This window comes from Dipteris shenzhenensis, chromosome 10, assembly GCF_047967505.1.
Source record: "Dipteris shenzhenensis isolate YYH24624 ecotype China chromosome 10, Dip_SZ_1.0, whole genome shotgun sequence".
Classification (NCBI taxonomy): domain Eukaryota; kingdom Viridiplantae; phylum Streptophyta; class Polypodiopsida; order Gleicheniales; family Dipteridaceae; genus Dipteris; species Dipteris shenzhenensis.
Window position 1 is genome coordinate 22,291,010 of NC_141605.1, and position 26,061 is coordinate 22,317,070.

Sequence of the window (26,061 nt, forward strand, 5' to 3'; positions counted from 1 at the left end):
TGTCTAGTAGCAACTTGTTATGTGCTTAAGTACTAGTTCTAGATCCTTGCTAGTTAACTTACTAGCACGGCAGCACACAGAGAGGTAGTTGTACTAATTCACTATTAGCTAGCTTGCTTGAATCGCTACACTACCAAGTATACATTAGCATTGCTACACAGCTACGCATACCTTGTGTCACGCTATGAAGAAGCACTGCTACATAGCAAGCTAGGTACTCATTACCTTGATTGTGTAAGGTATTAGATGTCATGATTCATCTCTGGATACTCTAGTCAAGTAAAAACCCATCAGCAAGCTTTGCACCGACCTTCCAATATGATGCAATGAATGATTTAGTTGGAAACCAGACTAAAAAACAAAACAGCAATAAGTTAAAGCAAGATGCAAATCAGCTCTTGGCCCCAGCATAGTCTTCCATTTATAAACTCAAATAACATGTAATACAAATTAAACTTGCAGCATTCTATTTGAAATACATTTATCCAAAAAAAAGCATCACTTGTTCAAGCTGGTGTCAGAAAGAAGCACTCTTTCCTCGTACAGGCTTTTCCAGAACCTTACAATCAAGCATCAGATAATACTGTTAGCTTTTTCAATCTAGCCATCCCTGTCAAAAGGAGCTTGCAAACTTACATTAGCCATTCCTGTCAAAAGGAACTCACATTAGCACAAATAATAGACCTCACTGCGACAAAGACCATGCATTCATCTTTATCTTTGGGCATGTATTCATCTTTATCTTTGGGCATGTACACGTACATGTCATCACAATTTCATGACGATGCATAATTGCCATCATTAGTGCTTTGCAGATTTGAAAAAAAATGTTTGTTTACTGGCCAAAGCATGGGCAAGTGACACATTTGAAGTACAAATTAAAATTGCAGGGATGCAAATTCATAAAAGAATGTTACTCTTTACTTCCAAAAAAAACGTTGGAACTGCAATATGAAGAAAAGTTGCAGTAAATTACAGGCCAAGCAAGCAGAGGCGAAACCCCTTTATGGGAAAGAAAGGCTATTAGAGTCCAGCTAAAAACGACGGACACTAAATTGCTTCCAAGGCTTGTAAGACATCCTCATAAATATCTTCAAAATCTTCTATTCCACAGCTAAATCGAACAAGATTATCCTTGATGCCTAATCTTGCCCGTTCAGATGGACCTTGATCCCTGTTTGAAACAAACAAAAAAAATTACAGGTAAGCGTACTGAGTATCTTTTGTATGGAAGATTTAAGCATATGACCTATGCGAGGGAGTAGCTGCACCCATTGACTGGCAGCACATTACTCAACAGTAACATCAAGCACAATACTTGTCTGAGCGCATTTGACCATCAACATACCAGTAAGAAATTATAGTAGGCTGTTCCACAAGACTTTCACAACCCCCAAGGGAGGGAGCAATATAAGGAATTCTTAATGCATCAATAAATGTAGATGTGTCATCCAAGTTCCCTGCAATCTGCAGAATCAATCAATCAATTGAAAGGCTATTTCCAAGTATTCAATTAGAGTACAATCCATGTAGACCTTAAGAGCTTGTCTCACCTCAAAACTGATGACTCCACCAAAGCCACCCATTTGTCGCTTGGCAATGTCATGTTCCGGATGACTTTCCAGACCAGGATAATGTACACGTGCAACCTGATATCCATAAACCCATGCACAGTATCAATCAAATGTGGTGAGCTTGCAATATAGCTCAAGTGCTCACCAATTCAAGATCACCATAACACTCCCAAAGAAAATGCTTAAGATTGAGTTGACCATCATGTTTTACCAAAACATCCAGTCAAGATGGCCACCTTTTACCATGAAACACACTTACCTTGGGGTGGACTTCAAGTGCCCGAGCAAGCTTTAAAGCCGTCTCATTCTGCTGCTTGACACGAAGATGAAGAGTCTTCATCCCACGGATGATTAAATATGCAGAATTCTGTAGGAAAATGGTAGCCCATATAAGTGTCTCAGGCATCTAGAAACTGCACTGGGCCCAACTATAACTCAAAAGGTAAGAGAACCCAACATGTATAATATATATAATATGCAAATAGGTAATCAAACTAGCATTAATTGCCATAGCAAGCTTTTAGTGATACTTATGGGGCAAAGAATCCTTCTCCACGGACTGCTGCAGCTTCATATGTGTGCTGAGATAACTGTCTTGTGGGGAAGAAGAGGGCCAGGTTTATTCAAGAAGGTAAAATAGTGAGAAGCTGTAAGAGGGCCAGGCTTATTCAAGAAGCTGGACATAAGGGGTGAAGTAACAAACTTTTCTAAAGCTCCGCATAAATGCAGAACAACTAGAGTATTAACTAAAGAATTAAAAACAAAAGTACATACATGAGAAAAGATACCTGTAAAACTATACCCCCAAAAAAGAAAACCCAAACAATTATCCCATTAACAAGCGCGATTATATACCTTTGTAAGACTAGAATATATCCAATTGTACAAGAGTGATTGCCATACAAAAGAGGCAGCAGTAAATAACAATTATATAAGCGCCTCAGATTTCTGTTGACTTACTGGGTCTATGACACCACCCAAGATATTGTGCAATGCCCTCACTGCTCCAACGACCTTTCTTGAGCCACTCACACTGCCTGCTAAGACCTGTTTCATGCAGTCAGATTAAAAATTGCCAAACAGGTCCTCAGGATCAGGTCCATCAAAGCATACAACATTGCAAAAACAGGGGTTCAAAGTGACAAAAACCCACATCATTGTGACCGGCAAGGTACTTTGTTGCAGAATGCAACACGATGTCTGCACCAAGAGCCAAAGCCTTCTGGTTGACAGGGGTGGCAAATGTGCCATCAATGCAAACCAAAGCACCTTTGTTGTGGCAAAGCTTAGACACAAGTTCGATATCAATACACCGCAGATAAGGATTCGTTGGGGACTCCGACAAAAAAATTGAGACCTGCAAATCAATAGGTTGACATCAGTTAGCATATTGATACTTTCTTGATAAAAAATGATCTCAAACTGAGCGCCATAAAAATAGTCCCTCCATTTCTTTAAAGCATAGACTATAGCATACAGTTCCTTCTCATATGCCGAGTGATTCCGTCTAGCTTTTTGGCTTCAAAAGCTACCAGTCAATCCTTTTTTAAAAGTACTATCCCAACATTGGCATCTGTTTTGACCAGAATGATCCACTACACTTAAACAAAAGAGCTGCAACTATAACTTTTCAAGACTCTTCCTTTATGGTTCATCCCATATTCTCCTAAACCTAATCAGTCATCGGAACAACTATTGGATGAATCTCCTATAAGAATGTTTGTAATTTCTCTAGGTTCGTTAGATGTGTAAGAGTATTAGTAATTCCTCTATGTTCATTAGATGTGGCCATTCCAATATGGCCCTTACCTTTTTGGGATCCATACATTCGAATCCCTTCTTGGCATGTGATATATCCCAAGTACCGAGCTCTATTGGATGAATCTCCTATAAGAATGTTTGTAATTTCTCTAGGTTCGTTAGATGTGTAAGAGTATTAGTAATTCCTCTATGTTCGTTAGATGTAGCCATTCCAATATGGCCCTTACCTTTTTGGAATCCATACATTCGAATCCCTTCTTAGCATATCATATATCCCAAGTACCGAGCTTCTTTTGCAGAGAATTCACACTAGATTGTTTAACAAAAAGAGAGTTGTCTCTAACACTTTTCTCAAATGTTCCATATGCTTTTTTTTGTTTTACTGTAGATCATGATATCATCTAAGAATACTATAGCAAATTTTCTAAATATGGCCTCAAGACACCATTCATAAGTGTCATAAATGTTGTTGGAGCCTTCGATAAATCAAATGGCATATGTTACATTGAGGCCACATCTTCTTCTCTCAAGCTTTGCTTGCTAAATCAAGATTTCATTGTCTATAGATGTCAAGAAGTGTGGATGGTTTGCAACCATGACATAGTTGCTTCACGAGTCATTTGGGACCCTCTCATGAAGGACTAGACGCCATGAGACCGAGTCCAAGACAAGTTTCATATTTGTGATAATCAAGGGTAATTTGTAAACCAATTGTTAAAGAGATCACAGCCTTTGTAACTATGAAGTTGGTTTTTTCCAAAGGCAAGTTGTCATCCTGCTTCAACAACATGCATCCACTTGCTTGGTAAAATTTCTTTTTGTTTTTTCAATAGTATGCTTATTAAGAAATAAAATGTTTTCCTACTATTCAATTACAGTCAATGGGGACTAGGTCTAGCATTTAAGGGTGGAACCCCTTGCTTGGGGTTATGGGCATTAGTAACCCATAAGAGTGATGGCCTCTCTTTGAAGGGGCATCTGGAAACCACACCCCACCTGAGTACCCAAACATGGGACCAATCAAATGCACAGATTGCATACTGACCTCGAAACCATTCAAAAGAATGTTCCCTGAGCTTTGGGTGTGGGCCTAGCAGCATGCCAAGAGTAATGGAGATACAAGATAAGACGATAAACAAATGAGCTCAATATGGCTCAATTATGACCTTAGAGTACGTCAGTAGATAGTCCAAGCTGTTAGGAACCCGTGGGTGCGATCAGAATTGAATTTTGACAACTTTGAAATTTTAGGGTTTTTGGGAGTGACACGTGGCAGACTGCCACATGGAATCTGGGCTAGCAGGTCAGTCCACCTGTCCCACACATGTGGCAGCATGCATGGCAAGTCGCAGGGCATGCAGGCCAAGTGTCTGGCCCCAAATCTGGTAGATTTGAGGCAGGTTGTCTTGTATCTCCATTTTCAAAAATAAAGTGAGCCCACATAGGGAGGGGACGTCTTGGCCCCTCAATCATATTGCAATTTCCAATGATGTCACATTGTGTTTAAGCTGTATAAGTCTTAATTCCAGCTTAATTGCAATCTCTTAAGTTCAAGTATATGTGATTGGTAACTCGCAATCATTTCATTTCAAACGCCTCTACAATCCGTTGGCTGAATTGATAGAAAGCACCGAGTAGTTTACACGAGTCTGCCCGCCGCCTGTGGGCATTAGAGAATGATATTCCCTTTACAAAGAGAAGAACTGATGCATGCAGGTAAGTGGTCCACATTTTATTGCCTGCATGGTATATGAACCTTTAGGAACAATAGATTCCTGAACACATGAGGCAGAAAAGCTGTACGCAAAATTGGGAGACCTTTGAACCAGTGAATTTTAGTGAAATAAAAATGGCTAGGTGGGTAGACATGGATGCTGCAGCCAGCACATGTAGGACTCTCTACCATAGTCTGACGCATCCTTTTGAAAGAAATTTAATTTATGAAACATGGTAGCACTTCCTAGAACTGTCCACACGAGAGCCTGGTTAAGCAAAGCCTGCTCTGTGTGCATAGGGACACCATACATTTAATCTGTGACAGAAGCTGCTATGCAGCATCTTGGACTTGACACCGCAGTAGTAGAATCTAGATACACCATACCCCCTTGAATTTTCATCTTTAGAGGCTTACTTTCTTATTTTTTCTTTGAGGACTAAAATACTAAACTCCTGTTTTATCCAAGAAAAGAAAACAAGAACGGTATAAAAGGCCAGTACCTTGTTCTCCTCCAATGCACGTTCTAAAGAAACTATATCAGCTGGATCAACAACGGTCGCCTGTTTCCAAACAAATATTTAAAAATTCAGTTTCTGCAGTCACCTTAAACCCTACACATTAACAAAATCAAGAAATAAATAATTGAAACCTCCAAAAATTTGACCTTCCAGCAAGACAACCAAAAAAATTCACACAATCCTGTTAGACAATAGTCTGATCTTTAACAGCAGCATCGTAAGCTTTGCTTGAAGCCAAGACTACTTAAAAATGTTCTAAAGAAAAAACGAAGTATTAATTTATGGATGGGTTAGGCCCACTTGCCAGGGGCCATTTACATCAAGCGATTTTCGGGCTTTATCTCTGTGCTGCTTTTGATCATTCCTTTTTTTTCAAGAGAAAAGAACTTTCTATTAATGCTAAACCAACCATACAAATCAGCAGTCCAAAAGGCACTGATCATGGGGAACAGGAGAAAATTGGCTGTCAGAAAAACCAGCCTGTTTCCAAAGAATCCAGCTCACTGCCTACGGAATATATGGAACAAGGGCTAACAACCAGGTGAAGGTATATACATCCAGGGAATACCTCCCTCAGTAAGACCATAAAAGATACCTGCAGGCAATCCTTGTAGAAACGCTCCAACCTTTGGCAATCATGAGGTCCCGCGATCCCAAATGGTGCACAGGGTGTAAATGCTATCCTGACAAATGACAACGAAGGGGCTGCCGGGGACTTTCTGGCCTTCCATCACTAAACTACAGCAAGCAACCCAAATGTTCAAGGCAGTGATGCTGGACACCATCTCCCATACACCTGAGAAGGGTGAAGCAAGAGCTTCAAGGGCCCCGAACGTGCGGTAAGAGTGTGTACAACCAGCTTACCCAAAAGGCCTCTGCTTTGCATCTCTGGATCAATGATGCCAAGTCCTCCCTACGCTTGAGGCAAGATCATGTTTGCCAAGCAACCCCAGCTCTAGTGTTCCTTGTGCCATCCAAACCCGCCCACAAGAAATTGCGTAGTAGGCGCCTAAGCTGATCCATACGTCCTCTGTGAAAGCACCGGCAAGAGGATATGTACAAAGCTGTAGCCGTAAGGGCCTAATTGGCCAAAAGGGCCTTTCTTGCTAGAGAGAGTTTGGCGAAGCTCATGTACAAAAGCTTGTACTCTCAAGCATCGGGGCAATCTACTGCCAACTAAATTACGATGCCCACCTGACAACATATATACCTCGATGTATGCCCGTGTGGAATCCATCTGAAGCCGAGTGCAGCGCCCCCATCCAAAACCTCCTCAACCGCTATGAGGAAGCCCCTTGATTTGCTCCAATTGATCTTTGGCGGCTCTGGCTATGTTCCTTTTTCGAATCTGATTCCGAACTTGCAAAGCTTGATTCTGCTTTGAGCTTGGGCACCGTCTAGAGTAATGCAAGTAAGAAAAGTTGTTTCATTGTCTAGATAGTATTCCTCGAATACAATGATGACTTCAAAGCTTATCGGTTGTACGACAAGGAGAGATAGAAGGTGTTGGTCAGTAGAGATGTAGTCTTTCAAGAGACAAAGTCTGCATTTCTTGCTTCTAGATTCTAGTTTGTTTTTTATGACTTCATGGACACACATCTATGTGTCAAGAACTAATTCTCAAATGTTTTATGATAGGCTTCTTACCTGAGTAAGCCTCTAGTGGTGTCTTTCCCACAACTACTTTAGTCATTGTCCTATTCAAGATGTGGACAACTGCATTAACCTCCTAGTCTCTTGAGAGAGAGCTTCTTTGACTGAGGAAGCCTCCTTCTCTCCATCAATGCAAAATTTACTTGTAAAGGTTCCGCGGATTTATCTCTACTTGGTGCAACCTCCATGGTCCCTTCTCCATGAGCCATTTGGAAGGGAAATCTATCACTACACAATCTCGAAGTGTGTATCAACCACTTGGGAACTCGAGAAGAACCATGAGCCTCTGCCTACTGCATTGGCTCATCATCAACCTCTAGACCATCATCACCTGCTCAAGCTTAGGGCAAGAACAAGAGCTTGGGACCTCAAAATCACGAGGCTCTCCAAGAAAAGGGAGCTCCTCATCCATGGAGACTGAAACTTGCACATGCCTTCTAATGATAACATCTATCCTCACGGGGTCATACATCCTGTAACACTTTGACAGAGTGTTATCTATCAATACAAAGACAAAGCTTTTGTGTTTCTAAGTCTAGCTTCCCCTCTCCTTCTTTGGGACATGAACATAGGGATTGCACCCATACACACAAATATAGGGATAGGACACGTCTCGCTTCTTACCAAAGTAAGTTTGAAAAGAAGTTATCGCTAAAATAGCCGTTGTTAGAGAACAAATGAGGGTATGGGCTGCCATCGTCATTGCCTCTCCACAAAACGGGGGATGCCGTTATGTGTCCTCGCCATCTCCACTACTGTCCGGTTCTCTCTCTACTCCATTCTCTGAAAAGTCCCTCTGTTTGCAAGTTTCCTCTTGATACCCTCTTTTGAAAGGCCCTAAGAGCCTTCACTGACAATCCATATTCCTTTGTAACTAGAGCACACCAATCTTTAAAACCTGCAAAAACTAGGTCCTTATAGGGTAGAAAATGCACCCAAGCAAACCTCCTATAATGATTAACCAGCAGCATAAAATAGAAGCTCCTCATAGAGTAGGGACCTGTATAGCTAACTGGTGCAAGGCGCACTAAAGTCCTGTGGGCTGAAATCTTCATTCTGGTGGACGAATTCATGGTGGATTTGCTGCAGCTTGCTGGACACTCTCTCTTATGACCTTTTCCAAGTGCTGGAAGGCAGTCAAGGACAGCTCCCTCCTACCAGAGTCTACTATCTGTTGTTCAACCATCTTCTGAGGCTGTTTCGAGCTGAAATAGGCTCTTTTTGTTGGCCGAATTCTTGTCTTCTCCTTTTGCTTTGTGCTACTGTCATTCTTGCTGAGTTTTTGGAAGGTTGGATGCCCTGCCGCTGCCTGGTTGTGATACTCTCTTCTTGGGGAAGCAGTGGCAAGCCTTGGGCTCAATAATGGCTTTGATTTATGTGGATGCATTGCTTGGCATGATACTGGGTTTGGCTACTGAGGGAAACGAAGAGGATAGCACTGGGAGTTGGTCGCTTGCACAACCACGGGTGGCATTGTATTGGGTTGCACTTGTGGGTGGGTTCAAGAAGGGAGTCCCTTGTATTTGAACTAACCAGTGAATAAATAAATACCACAAGGGGCGCCAAGGATTGGGGCCAACAGCTGTCACTGTGTATGTTATTGAGTAGGGGCATTCTAGCCTCCCTTGTTTTGTTTGGTTCAGTGATGCTATGCTGTGGAACTGTATGCTCCAAGTATTGTATTTGGGCAATGGCAATGGAACATGGTGGTTGTATTTTGGTGTTGCGAGAAAATAGAAAAAGAAATGCTGCCCTTTAGTCAAAGGCCGGTTACAAGATACCCAATTGTACAGGGATACCAAATGCTCCCAAATCCGTTTTGTCAAACATCATGTGCTTAACATGATTGATTACCTGAGTACAGTTCAGAAAGACGAAAGAACGGACCTGAGCATTGATACGGACCATAATTGTGCCAAGGTCTTCGCTCCTTCTGCTCAAGAATGCCAAGGTGCTCCGCATTCGGATCTGGCCTGACAACTCCAACAAGAATGAAATCAGGCAGGGGAAGGACTGCACCATTGATTCCATCTTGCCCTTCCACACACCATAGTAGTTGCCATCCAACTCACCACTAGGAACGTGGGAAGGGCTGGGATCTTCACCGGCTTCTCAGAAACCTCAAGTAGAGTTACCATCTCGTCAGATGAGCATATTAGAGGAAAGAAGATAAAGAAGAGACTGTACGCAGGTTTGCATAAACACCTACTCCTGGCACTGTGCAGACGCATAAACACCTACTCCTGGCACTGTGCAGATTTCCAGCAGCACCTTCTTCTTCCACATACTCCGCGCCTCAGGTAATCAACTGCTACCAGCTCCTGCTCGATGTGCTCTCCTAGTCCAAGAATTTTCCACGACCTTGTCCTCTAATACCATGTCAGTGTGTGGAACATTCGACCAGAAAGAGAGAGCAGTTTTGCGAAGAGAGAGGGTACTGCACAAGTAACTTCAGGAAGAACTCTGCTTCAATAGCTGAAAGAACCTCCAAATACATGACAGAATACAAGGGGACAATGTGCCATATTTATAGGGAGGGCTAACCCTGCTGGCCTGTCCAACTTGACACAACAGTAGGTTTGCTCAACCGAGCTAACCCGTCTGGTCTGGGCAAGTTAGCCAACCCTGCACGCCTGACTAGCCACAACCTCGCTTGTCTTACAGGCCTAAACCAACCTGACTTACCCTGTCGTATGCCAGGGCAAAACCCCCAAACAGCCTGCAAAAATGCAGTGAGAAAGGACAACAATACTAAATCTATCTCTGGGCGGGCACACCCACATAGAAGCCCTCGCTCCCTAACGTACAGAAAGGAGATGGCCAACTTTAACAGTCTGTCTCGAGGTCAAGGATTCTAGCTGTTTGATCTCATACAAGTTTTTTAGAATGGTCATGCTTGAATGTTGTATCTGCAAGCATAGTTGCATCCGTACGTGTACAGATGATTTTTCCATACGTCCGGTCTTCCATACAGCTTTCCATATGAGTTTTTTTTTTTTTTTTTTTTTTGGGGGGGGGGGGGTTGGTGTTTGGGAGGAGGCATCGATTTTGTGCCTGGCCAAAACCTTGGAAAATGCATTTTTAGCAATATTCGAATCTGTACGTTGCTAATCCGTACTCCGTACACTGTTGGCCGACTTTGGCTCAAGGATGATCTTAAGGAGGAGGATGGCAATGATGCAGATGATGATGAGGATGAGGATGAGCAAGAGAATGAGGACGCGGACGCAGGCTGCAGCTTGAGGCTTGAGCCTCATCAGTTGTGAATTGTGATGCATTTCAATTTTCAGCTTTATTTCCGAGCTGTGGCAGCCTTTTCTTCTATGATGTTTTGCCTTTGATGTTTTGATGTAGTACCTACTTTCAAGTTTCTACTACCTACTGCCTTTGATCATGATGTTTGGTGTAGTATTGATATATCATTGACACTACGTATCAGAATCCAGATTCCAGATGACTCTGGTCTCTGGAGGGCCGAGGCTGGACTCTTTGAACTTTCGTGAATCATGACTTTAATATTAATACAAGTTTGAAGTCTGAAGTTTCAATTTGAAAGTTTGTAGCTCCATGTCAATGTAAATCTTTCCAAATGTTTTTGAGTAAAATTACGGTCACGTATGTTTCAGCCCTAGGGGCTGAACCATACTCCAATCATACTTCCATACTCGTATGACGTATGCGTATGGTAACGTATGGAAAAAACTATGTCTGCAAGTTGGATATGCGGGAGGACCAAGTCTGCATTCGTGCCACTGATTATGGCTATGCCCACTGCACCGTGTAGTTCCCAATCTCACTGCATAAAGATCGGGTGGTGTAACAACCCAGCAATATTGTTGACGTCCTGGGGCCATAGCTCCAAATCTCCTGAATCACCTTCACCACAAGGTGGCTCCAAGTCTTCACCTTCCACAGTGGGTATTTCGTACCATCGAGCTTTCCCAAGTCCCAAAGAAAGTCTATTGGCCATTACAAGGATGTGAAAGGCTTAGGAGGAGGAGTTAATACTTTTCAGAACCTGTAAACTCAGGTCTTCTCCTGAAAGGGGGTGACACATCCCCGCACTCCTGAAACCTCTGATCTGCAAAACACACAAACACCACGCGAGAACAGAGCAGGCTGCTCACCACCCAACCATGACATCTACGGGATGTGATCCCGAATCAGGAGATGTCCCCTCCGAGCCACGAGCTGAGCTACTGGCACGAACTCCCAATCAGATCCAAACCAGCCTGGCGTCCCATACCACCAGGTGGCGCTGTGAAGCCCTGGATCTGCCACTGGGCCTTGGGCTACGCTAAGATGCAGGCGCGCGTCCGCGACTCAATCCAGGAACAGACCTGGCACCTGGGAACGAAACTTGCTCCCAACTGCACACTGAGAACTGAACCCCCTGGGCCCCTTTTATAGACTCGGGCCCCGAGCGCCAAAAATAGCAAAGACCTATAAATAGTCCGTACCCTTGCCACTCAACCCGAGAATCAAGCCTACCTAGCTCTAAGCCTCCCCAGGCTACCTGAGCTAGTCCTGTGTACCTGGTACACGTCAGATATCAATCCGTGCACATGACATACTCCTCCTCCTCTAAGAACTCACTCCTGAGTTCGCTAAAAAACCCAAAAATGTTCTTTGGAGGTTTTGTAATGTCTCCCATGTTGCATCCTCCTCAACACGATCCTTCCACTTGATCTGGTATTCCGTGATAGATCGATTGCGAATCTGTCTGTCCCGAAATTCAAGAATACACTCAGGTTCGTGAGGAATAAAAGTCAAATCTGTAACTTCTATTATCTCATGAGGAGAAACAAGTTGATCATCTGCACCCAAGACTTCTTTCAGTCTACTGACATGAAAGACTAGATGTACTTTAACATCAGGAGGCAATTCTAGTCGATATGCAACTGGTCCAATTCTTTTAATGACCTTGAATGGGCCACAGTGTCTGGGGGATAATTTCGGAACCAAACCAGTACTTAGGCTCTTGGATTCTTTAGGAATTCGCAAATATACCATCGTTCCTTCAGAGAACTCTCTAGGTGAACAATGTCTATTAGCATAAAATCTGTCCCGATCTTCGACACTTCTAATAGACTCCTTGGCAAACTGCAACATTTCCTGCATATCTAGCAAGAAGTTCTTAGCAGCGTCATTTTGAATTCCTTTTAATCCAACCATAACTGGTGACTTAGGTTGAAACCCATACATAAGCATAAAAGGACTGTAACCAGTACTAGAATGATTTGCACTATTGTAAGCAAATTCTATCATAGGTAAATAATCTTCCCATAAAGACTGTCTCTTAGATACATATGCCCAAAGCATGTCTTCAACCAACTGGTTAACCTTCTCTGTACGGCCATCGGATTGTGCATGATCCGAGGAACTCATACTTAGAGTAGTTTCTAACTTCTCAAAAACAAGTGTCCAAAAGTTACTTGTAAACTTTGAGTCCATGTCACTAACTATGTCAGAGGGCAAACCATACAACTTAAACAAGTGGTCCACAAACTCGTGAGCCAGTTGAACAGCTGAAATAGTTGTTCTAGTAGGTAAAAACCTAGCCATTTTTGTCAAGCGGTCGACTATGACCCAAATGGAGTCATGACCCTTGCGCGTTCGAGGCAAACCATTAATAAAATCCATGGAAATACTTTCCCATTTATTACCTGGAATCTGTAATGGCTGTAATAAGCCCGCGCTTCTAAGGCGTTCTGCCATAGAAACCTGACAAACCCGGCAACCTACTACATAGTTCTCAATAAATGCACGCATCTTAGGCCAATAAAAGGTATGCTTCACAAGAGACAGAGTCCTATGTATACCCGGATGTCCAGCACTAGGAGCATCATGACACTCCCAGAGAATCTTGGATTTAAGGTCCAAAACATCTGGCACACAAATCTTTTCATTCCGGAACAGCAAGCCGTTCCTAATCATCTACTGACCTCCCGCCGCCTGTACCATAGGTGGCACAATCCCTGAGTCCTGATCAACCATGGAGCTCCCATCCTGGACTCTCTGCCAATAAGAACTGAAATGACTATCAGTTGCGTATAGCCCTCTCAAGGATTGAAATAGGTCTGAGGATATTTTCGTAAATGACAAAACATTTACAAACTTAACTCGACTTAAGGCAACCGCCACACTATTCAACGAACCCTTACGATAACGTATTTCGAAATCAAAATCTTGCATTAATTCTGCCCATCTAGCTTTCCTTCCCCTCAATTCGGATCCATCACACACATACTTAATTGACTGATGATCAGTCAATACAAGAAACTTTGAACCATACAAGTAGTGTCTCCAAACCTTAAGAGCATACACTACAGCATAAAGTTTCTTCTCGAGTGTGGGCCAACAATATTGAGTGTCGTCTAGCTTCTTACTCTCGAAAGCTACAGCTCTGCCCTCTTGGAATAGAGCTGCCCCAATCGCATAATCACTCGCATCGGCCTCTAAAACATAAGGCCGGTTAGGATCGGGTAATGCAAGAACGGGTGCTTCCTTGATAGAAAACTTCAAGGTTTCAAAAGCCTTGTTCATTGCATCATTCCAAGAGATCGGCTGAGTAGACTTGCGTCCACGACCTTTCAATATGTTTGTCAAGGGTGCCGTGATATGTGAATAATCACGCATAGACTTTCGAAGAAATACCGTAAATCCTAGGAAAGAACGAAGTTGTTTCACAGTCTGAGGAATAGGCCATTCTAAAACCTTCTGGATACGATCCAGATCAATGCTAATTCCTTCAGAAGAAATCTTATGTCTTAAGTAAATGATCTCCTTCATAAAGAAGTCACATTTACTCATCTTGGCATAAAGCTTATGCTGTCTTAGAATAACTAAGACAATCCGGAGGTGTCCTATGTGATCCTCAAGCGTTCGACTACATACCAAGATGTCATCTAAGAACACTACAACAAATTTGCCCAGAAAATCCCTGAACAAATCGTTCATCATCTGCTGAAAAGTAGCAGGAGCATTGGTCAAACCAAAAGGTAATACGAGGAACTCGTAATGATCATACCTAGTTCGGAATGCGGTCCTATCTATGTGTTTAGCATAGATACGGATTTGGTGATATCCCGTACGCAAATCAATCTTAGTGAAGTACTTCGCTCCGGCCAAACGGTCTATCAAATCATCGGAACGAGGTAGAGAGTGTCTATTCTTAATTGTCACTTTATTTAATCATTTATAATCTATACACATTCTCCAGGAAGAATCTTTCTTCTTTCTTAGGAGAACAGGTGCACCCCAAGGTGATTTACTTGGGCGGATATAGCCCATATTCAAGTAATCCTGTAGCTGGGTAGCTAACTCATCCTCCTCTACCTGGCTCATTCTATAAGGTGGTACACTGATAGGTTGAGCCCCTGGGACTAAGTCTATGCGATGATCTACTGCCCGTTCTAGAGGTAAACCTTCCGGCAATTGAGCAGGGAATACGTCCTTAAAACTATCTAGCAACATTCTTAATTCACGATGTTCAAACACACTTAATTCATTCTTGTTAATTACCGAAACAACAAATGAAGAAAGCGGAATCAAAACACACTGATAGACATCATAATGAGAAGTGTTTAATATATTCCGAAGTTGCATCGCAGATACAATAGGCCCCTGAGAAGAGGGAATTTTATCACACTGAATACAAAATTGGGTGTCCTTATCTACAAAAGAAAGCGTATGCTCCGTCCATCCAATCTGAATATTGTGGGTTTTAAACCACTCTATTCCGATCAACAAGTCTACATGCTCCAGATGCATAACATAACATGTAAGAGCTCCCGTGTAGGCTTGAATCCGGATAGGAAGCGCTTCAACCTTGCGATCCCAAAATTGCTTCCCAGCTGGAAGCTGCACCTCATAGGTGTGGTCACTAGGTACTGTGGACAGCCCCATCTTCTGCACAAATTTGTAATTAACAAAGTTGTGAGAGCTGCCCGGATCAAAGAGAATGTGAACCTGTTGGTCCTTAACTTCTCCATAAACTCGGAAAAGATCATGGGAACCAAACAACGAAGTATTGAAAGTGCAATTATAAGAAAGTGGACAGGTAACGACATATACAGAAATACCTGTCATCGAGACTTGGTTCGCTCCCTTGGCTTTGGTACCTGTTCCCGCCTGGAGCTTGGGTCCAAGCACCAACTTTTGGTTCTTGCGCTTTGGATACTCATTCTTGGTGTGGCCCTGCTCCTCGCAATAGAAGCAACGTCCTTCTTTCTTTAGCCTCAAAGTACGAAGGAAACGGGCTTTATCATTCTTTGCTGGAGTCAAGTTTTTCTTGGAGGCGTTGTCCGTAGACTTCGTCTCCCCAGTACCAATCGTAGGCTGAAAGAACTTACGTTTGTTCTTTCCACTCGTGTCGGAAACTGTGGTTGCTTTAGCACCGGCCATGGTATCATCATAAATGCGCGCATAATTCATGGCCTCCTGCAACGTTGTGCATTTGTTGTTCTTTATCTGCAACTTGTATGAATCTGGCAAACCATCCACGAAGAAACCTAACAAGGTCACTCGATCCATCTTAGTGGCCCTGGTTTGCAGATCCCGAAATCTTTGAAGATAAACTTCAAAGGACAAGTTTAACTTTGGCATATCGAGGGCTTTCAGCTTGCCAACGATATCATAATCATCCTCCTTCTTCAGGAACTCCTTCCTGAAGACCCCTTCAAAATCAGTCCATGTATCGGGCTTAGGCTGGAGTTCCTTCCACCATAGCAACGCTTTACCTGACATGAAACCCCCTGCAAGCTGGATCTTCTTCTCATCTGGGTATGGGTGGAACTGAAAGTATACCTGCCACTTGTGTAACCAAGTGTCAACTACCTCTTTCGTTCGAGACTTTTGATCTCCTGGAAAAGGGTCTGGAGTTATATTCGAGGCTAGCACTGAAGCCATGGCATCCACATGCGTGAGTGCCTGCACAGTGCTAGCCAGAAGAGTGAGTCGCCTGAATCCCTTGGAGTTGCTTTGTCAACCCCGTTTGATTTGCATTAACCTGCTCGAATTTTCCATCCAGAGCAGTGGTAAATTCACTAAAGGCCTTTTTTCGTAATCAGGTCATCATAAAGACCTTGATCCTCCTCTCCCACAGAAGTGTAATCCAAATCATGCTCTCCCATGGTGAACTCAAGATTTGCAGAATCAGACATAACGGAAATCTGATTTGAACACAGACTGAGAGAAATAACTGACTGAATCGAAGCGAAAAGGAGAATGGAGCAGAGGAAAACCGTCCCAAGAGATGCTGACGGAAGGAGGTGCTGGAAACTGGCAAACTGAAAGCACACGAATCCCGAAATCTGGCTGAACCCGTTGCCGGATGCAGCGTACGAAATTCTGCAACGTACGAACCGCTGACGCGACTGTATGGTCTGCTGACGTGGCTGTACGACTGCTGACGCAGTGCGTACGACGACTGACATAAGCCGTACGACTGCTGACACAGGCCATACAGCAGCTGACGTGGCTGTACGGCGACTGGCGCAGGTGCTGTACGGATGGTTGGCGACGCAGGTACGGCTGGCTGGCGCAGATGTACGGATAGCTGGCGCAAGCACTGTACAAATGGCTGGCGCAAGGCTGGCATGCAACACGATGGCGCAACTAGGCGGTTTGCAAGGCTATGGCTGGGCTAGTACCCTGCCCATCTATATAGGGAGCAGGGCAGCCTAATTAAGAAGCCCTGCTTCCAAAATAGGCCAACCCTCCCAGCTTTGGAGGGGGTGCAACCCTCATCGCAGGCTGGCCGCACCCTGTTCCTGCACATCTCGCCTGTCCCTGCCCTGGCCGAATTTCCGTACAGCCTTGGCGTCCCAAACTCCGCCTCCCCCGCAACCCTTGTCAGGTCCCTCGCCTCTCTTTCCTTCTTCTCTGCTCTCACTCCTGCTTCCTACAGCCTTCTCTCTCAGCCTCTTCAGGAATTTCGAAACTCTCCCTCCATTCTTCTACCTTTTCCCTACCAACTGTCCACCCCTGATAACCCAAGAACCACGCAGAATTTGCAGCAACAAATTTCGAATTTTAGGGCATACCTGAAGGAAAAATTCGTCAAAAATTCTCGCATCAGAAGTTCCTACCTCAAGAGCTGGCTCTGATACCAACTGACACATCCCCCCACTCCTGAAACCTCTGATCTGCAAAACAAACACACACCACACGAGAACAAAGCAAGCTGCTCACCACCCAACCATGACAAATACGGGATGTGATCCCGAATCAGGAGATGTCCCCTCCGAGCCACGAGCCACGAGCTGAGCTACTGGCACGAACTCCCAATCAGATCCAAACCAACCTGGCGTCCCATACCACCAGGTGGCGCTGTGAAGCCCTGGATCTGCCACTGGGCCTTGGGCTACGCTAAGATGCAAGTGCCCGTCCGCGACTCAATCCAGGAACAGACCTGGCACCTGGGAACGAAACTTGCTCCCAACTGCACACTGAGAACTGAACCCCCTGGGCCCCTTTTATAGACTCGGGCCTCGAGCGCCAAAAATAGCGAAGACCTATAAATAGTCCGTACCCTTGCCACTCAACCCGAGAATCAAGCCTGCCTAGCTCTAAGCCTCCCCAAGCTACCTGAGCTAGTCCTGTGTACCTAGTACACGTCAGATATCAATCCGTGCACATGACATCCTGAAAGGGGGTCTGTTCTTTCTTGTGAAGGGCACCTTCCTCCAGGGATGAAGGGTATCACAAGAGTCGTTGACAAGGCTCTAATACCATGTCAGAATTTAAAGTGCTGAAGCATGCATGACCAACTCTTTCCAATACACACTCAGCAATACCCTGAATATGAACCAACATATGACAATGAATTGCAGATGACAGAACAGCAAGTAACACCCTCAAAAGGAACTCTGTGTTGTCATTCACAGATGTGGAAAGTAGAGCTCCAAACGGAACTCAGAACTCTAGCAAAGGGCTGGTCCAAATAGCAGCAAGGAAGGCTGTGTGAAAACAGATATGTAGATGGCTGATACTGTTCAATGCGTTTTATTGCAGTACAGGGCATCATGCATATCACACCAATGTTGAACGTCATCTTGCTTGTGGCTTTTCTCTGCCCGATAACTACAAATATCTCAAATTGAAGGTTGAAGATAACAACAAACGTGGACAAAAGTATCCTAGGAGGAATGAAAGCTGCTTTAAGCCTCCAGAACAAATGCCATAAGGCACACATTTGGTACTGAGATCAGCCTATCAGTTTTCACTACATTGGTGCAATTTTGTACGGATGCCAATGCCTGGGTTCTCAAAGTCACTAAGAAAGTTGGAATGCTGAAAGAAAGTAAAAGCAGTGCAAAAGAGATTTTTTATTGAAGAGCTTGGGGTCAAGAAGCAAAGCCCCATTAACCAATAACATTGGCAGAAACGGGTGCGCCATGGATTTTCTGAACGTAGAGATAGCATCAAAAACTTATTACACGAGATTTGAAGTGAAACAAACAAGAAGATGGTCGTATTCGTGAGACGGGATTAGCTTCTCAAGACACCTCATATGCAAGCTGAGGACCAGCTCACACGATCTCGAGGTTGGAATGAGGAGGTGGAAGACATAACAAGGGAAGAGAATCTGTGGATGAGAAATATACCACTTTTCTTGAACCATAACTTGATACTCCGACCAACATATATGTAAAAACTATTTACAAGAATTTATGGCTATTTTATTTCTAAACTTAAGCCAAATCAAAATTTAGCAAGCCTGGAAATTTGAAAGGTGATAAAAGCACAAATTCATGACAAAGTTCAGACCACAGGATTCAGTTGGCACTGCTCAATCAATATATATAAAAAACTAAATTCAAAGTCATACATGGTCATTCACAACAATAAAAAACTGGCAACAAATTGTTCAAGGGAATGATATGACATCAAAAATAACAAAAAGCACTAGAAAATAAGTTGATTGAAACAAACCCCAATGCCCATCTTGGGGAGTATAGTTTGAATGAACTGCCTAGTTCTACGATAGCAATCCGTTGTAGTTACTATATGGCCACCACTGGGCACTAGAGCTAACAACATAGTTGTTGCAGCATTCATGCCTGAAGACAGCAACAGAGTTTCCTCAGCTCCCTCAAGTGCACTGCACGAAAAAGGAAAGAGAGTTAAACTTCAATGCAAGAAGGTGTTTGTAAGCTTGCTTATGCTCCACAAAATGGTAAATCATTAAGTATACCTTATTTTCTCCTCTGCTGTATGTGTGGTTGGATTTCCATAGCGCCCGTATTCAAAACTTGCATGCCTTCCCTCCTATTCCAAAGTATACATAAAGCATTAAGGTTAACCATATGACTTCCATGTCAAGCATAGAATATTCAACTATGTTCGACTTCAAAATCACTACTGCTCAATAGCCAAAATTTGTTACTCTCTTGACTAGCAACCTCTAAAATTACAAGCCCTATATTTCTCTTTTTATGACAAGTAAATCCAAATGGATAATCCCAACTTGCTATGAGTGCACAGCACAATCAGAGTTTTTAGAGATAGCACCTCCGCCATAAAAAACACAAAGAAACAAACAAGTTAGTTCCAGTATAGAACATTTCAGCTACACTTTGCAACTTTAAAATCACCAATGCAAAGAGAAGTTATTAAGCTCCCTTGTAAAGCAAACATTACAAGCCCTAAGAGTTACTACTTTTATGACTAGCAAATTCCATACACTCCATCAATCAATACTCAAACTTGTAGCACACATTACTAAGTACCTTTGCGTCCTACTATGGCTAAGATCTGGGATCCATTGATCATGTATCACTCCCTCTTGTTGGTCATGGGCAAGGTGACACCACTATCAACATACCAAACGTATACTGTGGCTATCAAATGTATCTTGTCGATGATAAGAAACAATACATCGATAACAATATTGCTGCTCTTGGTCTCCTCCTTGGAATTTTGATTGTCATTCTTCTTGTCGCTTGCTTTCTTTCCACACTCCTTGGCATGGTCCCCATCTTATGGCAATAGAAGCACTTGAGCGTTGTTTCCTTCTTTAATCCAAAGATCAATCATCCTAGCCGTCCTTTTTTGGGGATCCCTTATGTCCTTTGCCCTTACCCTACAATCTTGCATAGCTCCTAAGACGAGATGAAGAGACTTGTGTGTTTCATGGAGTGGAAGTGCAAACTCCACTTTATATAGCCCATACAATGGACAAGGCTGGACTTACTAGCCCTTGATCTACATCGACCAGCATCTAGCTTGAGCCAACTATAACTGGCCACGAGCCGACCTAGAGTCCACATGCCATGTGGACTCTATGCCACATTGCCATGTCATCAGCCAACTTTTGGCACATCATTAGCTGCCCGCTGCCAACACCTGTCACGTGGCTATTATTGCCATGTCATCTATGTGGTTGTTCTACCACATCAACACGCCATCATACCGTATGTGACTAGAATGCCCTCAGCACCTCGGACATTGTCACACGACTCTCCTGGGACCATACTAATGGCCGAACATTAAATCCTAAGGGCCTCTTGTCCCTTTTTGGACCAAACAATAAATTCATCCGCAAGGCCATTAATCCCTAGGGGGTGTTAAGCCAGGCAATCTCCAACTCTAGCGGACAGGATAATCAAAGGCCAAATTGGCGCAAAGGTCCGATAAATTACAGGTAAAAAAACGCCACAGGTGAATCTCCGTCAGGACAAAAAATCAAAACCAAAACCCTGTCAAAAACAGGTTCCTGAAAAGCCCAGAATCGGAGGCCACAACTGGCCACAATCTGGCCGACCAAAAACTGGCCAACTAGACTGACCTGGTCGGTCAAAATCTGGCCGACCAGACTGGCCAGGTCGGCCAGATCTGGGCCGACCAGCTGGCCGACCAGCTGGTTGACCGACTGGCCCTTCCCTATTTAAAGGGGGGGGGGGGGCCTAGGTGCTCCTACATCATCTTGTGCTCCTGAGGTCCCTGCACACCCTGAGCTGCTGCCTCCTCTTCTGCCTCCTGGCTGCCTCCTCTGCTGCCTCCTCCTCTGCCTCCTAGCTGCCTCCTCTTCCGCCTCCCGGCTGCCTCCTCTGCTGCCTCCTTCTCTACCTCCTGGCTGCCTCCTCTTCTGCCTCCTGACTGCCTCCTCTTCTGCCTCCTGGCTGCCTCTCCTTCCAGCTCCAGATCTGTCCCTCTCCTTCCAGCTCCAGATCTGTCTCTTCTTCCAGCTCCAGATCTGTTCCTCCTCTTCCAGCTCCAGATCAGCCCCCAACTTCTGCTCCAGATCTGCCCCCAACTTCTGCTTCGGATCTGCCCCTAACTTCTGCTTCAGATACTGTTCTTTTTATTCCAGATCTGCAGCAATCCTTGCATCAGTTTGCTGTCTCAGATTTGGTTCAGTTCCAACTTGTGGAGCTACTGCAGAAGTCCACTACAGTTGCCTTCTCTGGAGGATTGATGTTTGCTCCCTCCAAAGCTTCTCTCTCATATCTTCTCTTGTATTGAGTTCCGCTTGTGATATATACTTCTTCTTCAGCTATCATTAGTCTTAAGTATTGTTTTATTTGTCTCCAAGAACTTTCTTTATAGGGGGACCTTGCATACCTAACAACCTATGTCCTCGCCCACATGTAGGCTAAAGGTATTTACTGGTAAATCTCACAATCAAAAATTCACACCCTCGTGACCAACTTGGCCTGTGAAATGGGCCGACTTATAGGTCAATCTGCCCCAACCCACAAGTCAGGTATAGGACCTGGTAACCCGGCTAGATTAGTGGGGTATCCTGACCAGGGGCTATTGTTGCCGTGTCATCTATGTGGTTGTTCTACCACATCAGCACGCCATCATACTATGTGACTAGAATGCCCTCAGCACCTCGGACATTGTCGCACGCCTCTCTTGGGACCATACTAATGGCCGAACATTAAATCCTAAGGGCCTCGTGTCCCTTTTTGGACCAAACAATAAATTCATCCACGAGGCCATTAATCCCTAGGGGGACCTTGCATACCTAACAACCTATGTCCTCGCCCACATGTAGGCTAAAGGTATTTACTGGTAGATCTCACAATCAAAAATTCACGCCCTCGTGACCAACTTGGCCTGTGAAATGGGCCAACTTATAGGTCAGTCTGCCCCAACCCACAAGTCAGGTATAGGACCTGGTAACCCGGCTAGATTAGTGGGGTATCCTGACCAGGGGGTGCCCTAGTTGGCCCCCCAACTGGCCCGAAACAAGCGCAGCACAAGGCAGACTCCACACAGCAACAAGCCAGGTCGAGGGGACCCAGAACTGTGACCTGAACTTAGCCATCCTCCGCACAGGCCCATGCCAGTATGCAGTACCCAGAAGCAGCCTACCTGCATCCAGATCTGCTCCAGAGCACGCTGGATCCTCCACAATAACTTGGCTCTGAAATATGGCCCCAGAATTCAGCCATCCCCCTCCTATTCTAGCCTCACATAGAGTGGGCACACCCACAAAGAAGCCCCCACTGATATGTACATCAGGAGATGCCAACTCTAACAGAAGCACCATTGTCCACAATCCATTTCTGAGAACCACCGACAATCTGTTAGAAGGAGATGGAGATCCGGTATCCATGATCTCCAGGTGTACAAACGTTGGGGTCGTCGCAGTTGCAGCAAAGGATCAGGTACCCTTCTTGTAGCCCTACTCAGGGCACTTCCTCTGCATTGAACCACTTCTCCAAGTCTTCCTCTTACCCTTTTTGTTCTGCCCGTTCAGCAGTGGGACATCCAAGGCCTCCAATCCTTCACCCTATGGAGAGTTCTCAAACTGCCCCTCCTGGTCCAAGACCATTGGCACCAACTCCTCCCATGTGAGAGTGTTGAGCCTCCCACTGGTAAACAAAGAAGAGTAGAACGATGAGTACTGTGGGAACCGACAATATCTCCTTCACTGCTTAAAGGACCTCCTGCTCAAGAGCTTGCAACTTGTTGATGTGCTCCCGCATCGTTGAAGACTTTACAGGATTCAACACACACATCTGCACTTCCAGGAGACATGCTTCATGGGTGATACCCTCTTGTAGAGAGTGCCAAGTACTTCCAAATTCCTTTGGCCGGTATCATGGGCTTCACCTGATTGATCATCTGAATTGCACAGTTGAGGAAGATGAAAAAACATACTTGAGCATTGACAAGATCCCACAACTCTGCAAAGGTTCCCCCTTATTCCGGTCCATGATGCCAAGATCCTTCTGATCTGGATCTAGTCTAACAACTCCCACTAAAATAAAATCAGCCAAGTGTCTCCCTAACTTCTCACCCACCACTCTCATCAAGTTCTTGATCACCAAATCTCATATACTGCTAACTCACCACCTCTCAATAACTTGTCAGTCCTCCAACACAGCACGACCAGCAGCCCACTTGGACACATCAGATAGGGATAGGGAGAAGAGCAGTCTGCCTCTCTATCTCCATCTATAGGCCCTTCAGCAACAAATGTATTCAGCCCTTTGAACAAACAGTTGTATCTCAAGCCTATCGGCAAAACAGGAATAAAACAGTAAATACTCTGTACGGGGGGGAAAGGGGAGCAGTTGCAACCAAATCCCGCATGTATTCTCACACCCACAATCGCCAGCACATGTGTTTGTGTTTCTGCCCTTACTATTAGATAACAGGCTAGAGGGAGAGTCTGAGTTAAGATCCCTTGACTGTTACACTCTCTCTCTCTTCTCTCACACATGCCAAGACGTGCAATCATATGTCACCTCCCCTGCTTCCTTATTTATGTTATGTGATTAGCTAAGTTTACTTGTTGGCCTTGAATGGAGAACACACAAACTTCACATGATGACATCAAAAACCTATGTTTTATTATTGCTCCAATGCTCTGCACAAACCCACTTCCCTCCAAACAAAACGCTCAAAACCATTTCAACGCAAGTGACGAAGTATGAAGCAGAGAAAAATTTCATTGCAAGGAGTGAAAAGTTTAACGCTCCTCTTAGGAAGCGCAAGGAGTCTTTCAACCTGAAAAGCAATCAGCTCTGCTGTATTGGCAAACGTGTAAGTTGAAGTTTGAACTATAGGAGTTGTCAAGGCATCCGAGACTTTAGGGCGTCCTGTCCGTTCACCTGCCAATTATGCCCACGACAACATGCCACACAACTTTTTAGAGCTGCGTGACAGATCAACCTGATTAAAATCCGCTTTCAAGCTGAAAGGGATCGAGGAAAAGCATGCAACCACCAATGAGGAGACGAACGAAATCCCAACCAAATCTGACTGCAGAAACGAATAACTTCAGGATATAGATGTGATGTGCAGTAGATCACAGATATTTGTACTCTGATCAAAAAACTCCAAAAAAAACACCCGGTAGAAACATTGCCTGTCCAAATACTCAGCAAAGACAGAACCTCACCACCGTGAACCGCAAGAGTAGATGAAGACTTCGGCTTATAAACAGCTTTAGTTGTCGCGAACCCATTTACACTAGTGTTACAAGAAGCGGGAGGCACTTCCGGAGCAAGGAGATCGGCCTCAACAATGGTAGAGACCGCCTGTGCCCCTGCTGCAGCAGCCGTCAAGGCTGCATTATCGGGCACGAAAGGCGGGGAGCCAGTGACAGAAGCTGCGACCACTTGGGCGACGCCGATGTTGCTACAGTTGCGGCGAGCCTTGATACTGAGCTGGCGAACGAAATTGGGGGGGAAACGGAGGATGAGAGGAGGGGAGAGGGGGTGGGAGAAGAGGTGGGAGGCGGAGGGAAGAGGGGGGGAAGAGGAAGAGAAGGAGGGGGGGCAGGAGGAGAAGGGCTCGGATCGAAACTCGGGAGGGGGGGGGGGGAGGAGGGAGGAGGAAGAGGGTGCGGCAACAGCAGGAGAGAAAGCCATAGCCATGCGAGAGCAAAGAAGAAGCAGAAAAAACCGGTCTGATCTCTTCCAATTCTTGCAAAAACCGATCTGCTGCTTTCTTCCAATTCTTGCAAAAACCTTCAGCACCACACGACTGCAAAGCCAATCCAATCTACTCTCTTCTTCTTCCAACCTTCCAATTCCTACCGACAAAACCCCAATTCCTTTTTCCCAAAAAAAAACCCCAGCGATGATTCCTCTCTGCCTAAATGATGAAACTGCTTGCTCCTACTGCCAGCCTTCCAATTTATGCAAAACCAACAAGGCCGGCTCCCAGCAATGATGATTCCTCTCTGCCTCTCCAAGTGCCTGTCCTCTCCCTCCTGCCATCCAAGAATCCCACACCCAATTGCTCTCTATTTATGGGACATCCCCACAAGTTGCTGCGATTGTGATAGGCCCGCAAATATCGCCCTCAAGTACGGTTTTTTCCCCCCATTCCTTCCCATTTTCAAAGGCCCAACAGTGGACGACAGCTATGGTGCAACTTGCCTAGGGCGCGAGAGGGGAGGGCCTTTCCTTTACACTAGGGCCCCATGCAACAACACAACATCATCCAACTCCATGGGCTCCATTCCTCCATCTGCCACAGTGCGTCACAATCGGCAGGTTGTTCAGGCCCGGTTCAGAGTAGGCCGACAGAAGGCCTCGAGGTTTTGAAGAAGAAGGACATGACCGCCTGTGTGGTGGCTCACACCACCCGGCAGAAAAGAGATAAAAGACAATTGAGCATTTAATTTCAACAATGCCTTATTGGCTTCGTGGATGAGGAGATGGGTATAGACCCCGCTACCCAAGTTCAATACCCAATAAAATTCATTCGCAATTCAAATTTTTCAGAAATGCTTTGCTTGGGCGGCCTTCTTACACTGGACAACCTTTTTTTCCTTTGAGAATCCAGGACCACGACTTTGATTGGTCAATGTGGGACAATGCCCCTTCAACATTCCTTTTGGAGGTCTTCCGCCGACCTAGCCTAA

General features: G+C 44.7%; 1 protein-coding gene across 1 annotated transcript; it reads right to left on the reverse strand.

Annotated features, from left to right (window-relative positions):
- Positions 1 to 819: 819 nt before the first annotated feature.
- On the reverse strand, positions 820 to 25,210 carry LOC147897557 (cystathionine gamma-synthase 1, chloroplastic-like). The gene is made up of 11 exons (XM_087380355.1): positions 24,589 to 25,210; positions 24,195 to 24,298; positions 19,423 to 19,496; positions 19,161 to 19,329; positions 5,553 to 5,612; positions 2,728 to 2,931; positions 2,535 to 2,621; positions 1,834 to 1,941; positions 1,554 to 1,649; positions 1,349 to 1,467; positions 820 to 1,174 (listed from the first exon to the last, which is right to left on the reverse strand). Exons 1-11 carry the CDS (start codon positions 25,064 to 25,066, stop codon positions 1,051 to 1,053), a joined length of 1,623 nt encoding a protein of 540 aa, XP_087236481.1. The 5' UTR covers positions 25,067 to 25,210; the 3' UTR covers positions 820 to 1,050.
- Between the last annotated feature and the right edge of the window lie 851 nt (positions 25,211 to 26,061).

Excerpts from the sequence above, each read along its gene's own strand:
- LOC147897557 (XM_087380355.1), bottom strand. The coding sequence starts at position 25,066 with ATGGCTATGGCTTTCTCTCCTGCTGTTGCCGCACCCTCTTCCTCCTCC. Across the intron at positions 19,330-19,422 it reads ACAGCAGAGGAGAAAATAAG|TGCACTTGAGGGAGCTGAGG; the intron begins GTATACTTAATG and ends TTTTTCGTGCAG. Across the intron at positions 5,613-19,160 it reads TCCCCAAGATGGGCATTGGG|GCGACCGTTGTTGATCCAGC; the intron begins GTTTGTTTCAAT and ends GTTTGGAAACAG.